Below are 6,857 nucleotides of genomic sequence, written 5' to 3' on the forward strand. Positions count from 1 at the left end.
ACACACACACACATCTTGAGGATTTGCTCCCTGTTTTGAACGTTCACGTCAGACGACTGTCAGCCCGCGGTGATGTTTGCTGAAAACATTCGTCTGTGTTTTCCTTAAATCCCTGAAGATGAAATTACAGTCTGGTTCCATTGAATAAAGCATTCATCCAATCAAAGAAAGCGTTTGATGCCAGCAGTAAATGTGCTCTTATAGCGAGTATCTCTGATTAACAGGTCGGGGTGTATCTTATTTCTCTCTGTGCCTCAGAGCTCCACTGATATCCGACCAGCAGATCCTCTACAGAGCTCGATACACACACTGTAGCTTCTCTTTGACTAGCATTTAATAAAAACAATACCCAGAGCTTCAGCAGCCTCCGCAATGAAACACACTGAACTACTTACATTTAAATGTCACTGTCTTGGTTATCATTTTATTTTCTATTTTTTATTTTAATGACGTGGGGAGAAAATGTTTTTGCATGAGTCAACGGCAACTTGGTGACCACATCATAACCTCCACTGGCTCCTCCCCCCACCCGTCTAAGCTCCTCCCCCCAGCCGTCTGAGCTCCCACCCGGTCTCTCAGCTCTCCTCCTGCCGCAGGACGAAAGCACCGGAGATGTGGAGTGAAGTCTCACCTGTAAACAGGTACCAGAAGTTGTTGGGTTCAATGGCCTCTTGGTCTCCACGGCGACCGGTTTTCCTGTACTTGATCTTATAGGCGGTGATGAGGCCGTTTTGGGAGCTGGGCGGAGGTGGCTGCCATGACACCTTGATGCTCTAAAAAAGAAAAAGTGAAATTACACAAATCATCATCAAGACTGACGCAGATAAAAACTAATGATCACATTTCAAAAACAACCAATAAGAACAACAGTTCACCTCGTCGATTCGACCAATCAGAAACATGCAACATTCAGCCCCGCTGCCCTGCTGCTGTAACGGGTGTGTCGGGAGGGTTTTTTTTCCATGCACCCAGCCTCTGCCTCCGTTCTGCAGACATAGCATGGTTGCTAAATCTTAGCACGCCGCTGTCATGACACCACAGCCACGGAGGAAAGCTCCAAAAATACTTATTTTAGAACAGCAACAAATCAGAGCCTGAAACACAGGAACCAACAAAGATGCATCGCCACAGAAAGCCAAAAAAAAAGTGAAGCTTAATGGAACCGGGTTTCTCTTCCCATCCCGACACGAGCCGCCTACTGTACTTTCATACTGTATGAGAAGAACACTGGACCATCACTCGGTTCTGTGCTCGGTGTGAATATAAATGTGACGAGCGGTCTGCAGAGACGGACTCGCTCTCTAAAGTCGACTTAGAATCTGTGTTTCCTCCTGCAGGAGTGTTTGCATGCATCACATTTACTTTTATCTGTGTTTGGATGAGTTTGCATCTGTATGTGTGTGAGCGCTTGTTTGATTGGGTGTATGTTGCATGAATTTTAATTGCTTTATTTGCATGTTAACAACCCACCTCTGACAAACACACACACACACACACACACACACACACACACACACACACACACAGCAGATGTTTGCTCGGCCCCTCGTGTGCTCTACTATGTGAGGCAGCTGCCATCAACCATTCTGCAGAAATACTCAGTGACCCTGTGTGTGTGTGTGTGTGTGTGTGTGTGTGTGTGTGTGTGCGTGCGTGTGTCTGCGTGTGTGTGTTTTATGCAAATTAATAAATGAAGATTAATGAATTAGAAATGTAAAGTGATCTGATCCATCTCTCTCTCTCTCTCTCTTTGTGCTCTGATGCATGCAAACAGGTAATCTAATAAACCTTTCCATCATGTGGTTCCACTTTATTCCTCTGATGGACAGGAAAGTAGGAAAGTAGGAAAGTAGGAAAGCAGGAAAGTAGGAAAGTAGGAAAATAGGAAAGCAGGAAAGTAGGAAAATAGGAAAGCAGGAAAGTAGGAAAGCAGGAAAGTAGGAAAATAGGAAAGTAGGAAAGCAGGAAAGTAGGAAAGCAGTTAAGTAGGAAAGTAGGAAAGTAGGAAAGTAGGAAAGTAGGAAAGCAGGAAAGTAGGAAAGTAGGAAAGTAGCAGGTGTTCTCTAAAGGATGACTCTTTGGTTTTTACCTGATTTACCTTTCTCAGGTTTTTATGACGTACAGGTAGCTTCTGTAGTCGATGGCTTCAGCCAATAAATAGTAGATCTAGTCTTCTACAATAGCCACGTCAGACGCAGTGAGGACTGTGATGTAATCCTGTGGGGACAGTGTGACTGTGTGATCCACGCCCGTCAGGTTGTTGATCCAAGTGTCGGACAAATCTGAGAAGGAATCTCCCAAAGGTGTGAATGTTTTCTGAAACTTTTCTTAAAGTCCACCAGACAAGAACAGAGAATTAGATGTGACTGTGTGAAGTGACGTTTTGTTCAAGAGAACAAACAATGGACTCTCCAAACAAAGGGCTCTATCTCCGTAACTATCCTCTGCTGTATATGCTGTTAAACAAGTTTCAAATGTTATGACCTTTATGTTGCCTGAAGGTCACAGACTGATTGTCGTCTATCTCATGAAAAGTATGTAAGGTTGAAAAGAGAAACTCTCTGAATCCTCTGTGCTGATTATTACTCCACGTTACTTCAGCACCGTGAACACAAACAAACTAAAGTTTAATTCCACACCTGCCATGCTCCTGCAGGAAGTACTCATGAGGATAAATCAGCTGCAGAGAATAGTCCCAAATTCCCTCCAGCTTGAATACGATTCACGAGCGAGTCAAAGAGACGAGCTCGGAAGAAACACGACCGAGCACATCATTGGTTCAGGTGGTTAGCAGCTAGCTTGTCAGGATATACTACTTTGGGCACGTATTCAAAATACTGGTTAAACTATTGTGTGTGTGTGTGTGTGTGTGTGTGTGTGTGTGTTTGTAAAAAAAGAAACCTGGCAGCCAATCAGAAACCAGTATTTTCGAAATCAGTGTTAAATAATGGCACACATTGAAGTGAATTATCATGCAAAACAAAACACGCACAGCTCTGCACAGGCAGCTACTTACACACGCACAGATTGTTCCACACACTGTCACACATCTGTTGCTGGTGTCACATTAGCACGCACACACACACACACACACACACACACACAGAGTCAGAGTGATGGTGTGTATACGCCTCCGTCAGCTGCTGTGTAAGTCATCGGGCCAACAAGCAGTTTAAATATTCAGCCGGTGTTACTGTGACGACGGCCACAGAGGAATTCATTAACATTTAGCTGCACCTGTTCCCTCTGCTGCTCCTCATCCTGCTAATTGATTACAGCAGAACTGATTACTGAGAGGGAGGGGGGAGAGAGAGAGAGAGAGAGAGAGAGAGAGAGAGAGAGAGAGGGAGAGAGAGAGAGAGAGAGAGAGGGTGAAGGGAGAGAAGAAGACAGGGCCAAATTGAATAAATGTGCGTGTCGGCCAAATTCCACCATACTCTCTCTCTCTCTCTCTCTCTCTCTCTCTCTCTCTCTCTCTCTCTCTCTGTCTGTCTCCGTCTCTGGTCAGGTGTCACTGTGCGCTTCGTTAACTAATTAGCCACTTTGACAGCACACAGTTGGATGTGAGGTCTCCATGGAAACGTTACAGAAGTTAAATTCATGCTGGAGCAAAGAGTGCAGAGAGACAAAGCGGGGGAACCGACCGTGAAGGAGGACAATAACACCAACACACTCCACCGCTAATAGCTCTCTGCTATTGAGATCACGTCAACGTAGCTACACCTCCTCTACACCTCCCTCGACCGTTCTCACTCAGGGGAGAATAAATATATCAGCATCGAAAGGCTACTGCTGTAAAAAAAAAAAAAAAAGATAATGGAGCCAATGCAGAAGTACAATAAACTGCAGTTCCCTCAGTGTCCACTTGAGGCTCACTTGAAAAGCAAAGGAATCCCATTAGGTCCCTGAATGGAGGTTTTTATAGCAGAAAGGATATTACAGCCTGAGTGAATCATTTGGTATTAAAGTGTAGTTATTTCTTGTTACAGATGGTATGGAGGGTTTGATTTGAATAAGCCTGAGAGTTGTGCATACTTAAAGGCTGACTGACAGGTTTCCAAGAGGCTAAAGGTCGCCCTCACATGGGTGGGGCGAGCATTTCCAATATGGCAGCTGCATGTATTGGGTTTGAAAATGTCTATTCATAAACCCATAGGTGGCGTCACTGAGCCTCAAACCCAACAGAGTGTGAGCACAGCCATGATCAGCCGTACAACATCACAGGAGAACTTCAAGGTCACGTGGGAATGAAGAGAAAAGCGTGCAAACAACAACACGTCACTTTGTCTCTCTGACGATGATTTGTAATGTTGATAAAGTGATGAAAAATACAATCCTGAGTCCGTATTTGTGTTTTATTTTGAAATTAATGCTCTGTGCACTTCCTTGTTTGACTTCCTGTCCGAGTTTTTTCTATTCTATACATCTTGACGCGCGCCTCCAGTGTACTCCCAATAGACTTGCAGCGTGTTAGAAGCGTAGTGGTGCTGCTGGGACGCTCCGTGGCGCCCGCTGTGGAAACACAATCATTGACTAGAGCGGCAGTAAATTATAGTGTAGTGCAATCTCCACGGAGTGTGTGCAAAAAAAAAGCAAACCCATGTTTTACACAGATTATTTTACAGTATATAACACTGGATTATCTTCTATAGCTACCAAAGCTCACTCTCTCTCTTTCTCTCCTGTATTTCTCTTCGAGCTAATGCTAAGACTCTCGTAGTAAAAGTCCTGTTCAGTGTCTCCACAGCAGATCTGATTATTAGCTGTAAAGTTAGACTGACCACGAGTGTGACGCGATGCGAGAAGACGCACGTCCACCTTCCACCTGCTGCTAAACGAAGGAGCTGACCCTCCATCTGCTCCGTGGATCTCTTCAGCCCGTCTCACTCGTACTTTCGTTCTTCCCGTGAATCCGAGGTGAAGCCTCAGGCTCCACTGTAACACCCAATCATTTCTCCCCTTTCTTTTACATTTTTAATCCGAGCGGAGGCGAACGAGCGGGGGAGCAGAAATCGCTCCTGCCGGCCGCTTTGTATTCACATGTAGTTGACATTGGAAGGCAGCAGGGCAAGCGGAGCCACGGCCTCGTTCACAGCCTTCAAACGGAGACACATCAGAGACTCAGCCATTTTTAATATTCTCCCAGAGGACAAAGAGAAGATGCAGGGTGTGTGTGTGAAAACTAATGGAGATCACACAGATTATAATAAGCACTAATAATGACCAAAATGAGGGTGATTATCCAGAGAAGCACTGTTGGAAACATAATGAGCTGATAAACAAAGACACGACTGCTGCTATAAATGAACTAATAATAAAAGGCCCCACGAGTGTTACAGCAACAGTGCTTTTAATAGTGACACTTGTACTGTACATGGAACAATGTCTAATGGCTTCATTAACAGGAAATGATGGTGCTCTGAATAAAAACACCCTGCAGGACCAGCTGATGCCAGATTCAGAGACTTTATCAAAAAGTTTGAACAAATTCTTCAAAATGTTCAGACAAAAACAAAACGATGAAAAGGTCACACATGATGAAAATTCACTAACATGTGTCTCTAGTCCGTCTACAAACTCCCCAATGATGAGAAAAGTCCGTCCTCTACGTCCTGCTCCAATGTGAGCGCAAACAGGCCGTTTGGAGATTTTCCCTTCATGACATCACAAAGGGCAGTAGCCCCTCCCCCAGGTGGGTGACACTCCCACAGCTAGGTGTTTGTTCTGCCCTCTAAGTCTGCCTTCTCACCGTAAACAATAGGACATGGAGCCAGAAAGCAGCGAGTACACCCGAGCCCTTCCAGAGAGGGGGCGTGGTCAGACACAGCTCATTTACATATTTAAAGCTACAGACACAGAAACAGCCTGTTCTGAGCAGGGCTGAAATAGAGGGGTTTATAGACATGATCAAATACAGGTTCAGAGTGGATTTACAACAACACACTTCACACACATGTTGAAGAGGAGCTCTAACTCTGATTTCACCTGAAGAAGAGGAGAATATTTTTCATGAACAATTGACCACAACAAGGAAGGTCTAGTTGCTATGGGGCCCCCAGACTGCAGGGGTCCTGGTGCATTGCAGGTTGCATGGCAGATAGGAAAGTCATCGCTGTAAAGGTTCACTTCATCAGTTCAGATGTCTCATTAAAAAAAGAAAAAGAAGAGCAAACGGCTTCTTCGTTGTTTGTGCTTTCAAACACACAATGCAAATTCAATGCATATCTTTTATGATTTGCAAAAAGACAAAATCGACAAACATTCAACATCAAGTGACTGGAGAGCGCTTGATTGGCTCCCCCTCCAGTGTGGGCGGGGCCTAATTGCACTACTGATTATCTCAGGACTGATATCAAGTGAATGTCATACACAAGGATCTGTCACTCAGTTTCACATGTAGTCTAACTTCTACCTTCTTACTGCTGAATGAAAGGGCGGCAGCATACACAGGCGCCTGGGCTTTGCTCCTGCTCTGCACACAGGTCGAGTCATTTACCAACGTCTCTGTTGCTGATGCAGAGCCGGCAGCAGTACTGGTGCATTTCATTAGTGCAGTCAGTATTATTGTATTTCCAGCTGTTCTCTAAATCTTTGTGCCATCGAGAGGTTTGTCCGATCGATGGACCAAAAAGCTTTTAAGAAAAAAAGAACAAAACTTTAAACTGAATCTGGAATTAATTCAGTGGCTTCCCCTCTGTTTCTGCTTCTGTACGCTGAGCTGCATACAGAGCGCCTCATCCACCCTGTGACCTCCACGCACACGCACACACACACACACACACACACACACACACACACACACACACACACACTCAGTCGATGTGGTTCCAGCTCTCACCCAGAGGACATGAACAAAC

The 6,857-nt window shown here is 44.9% G+C and overlaps 2 protein-coding genes across 3 annotated transcripts in view; both read right to left on the reverse strand.

Moving 5' to 3' along the window:
• Positions 1 to 6,857, reverse strand: part of dcc (DCC netrin 1 receptor) — a 206,087-nt gene that overhangs the window by 66,288 nt on the left and 132,942 nt on the right. For both annotated transcript variants that reach the window (XM_079364542.1, XM_079364543.1), the window contains exon 13: positions 632 to 773. In XM_079364542.1, coding sequence (XP_079220668.1) covers positions 632 to 773 — 142 coding nt within the window. The remainder of the gene's footprint in view (positions 1 to 631; positions 774 to 6,857) is intronic.
• Positions 1 to 6,857, reverse strand: part of mbd2 (methyl-CpG binding domain protein 2) — a 215,052-nt gene that overhangs the window by 10,632 nt on the left and 197,563 nt on the right. The window lies entirely within an intron of this gene.

This window comes from Symphodus melops (assembly GCF_947650265.1).
Source record: "Symphodus melops genome assembly, chromosome: 16".
Lineage (NCBI taxonomy): Eukaryota > Metazoa > Chordata > Actinopteri > Labriformes > Labridae > Symphodus > Symphodus melops.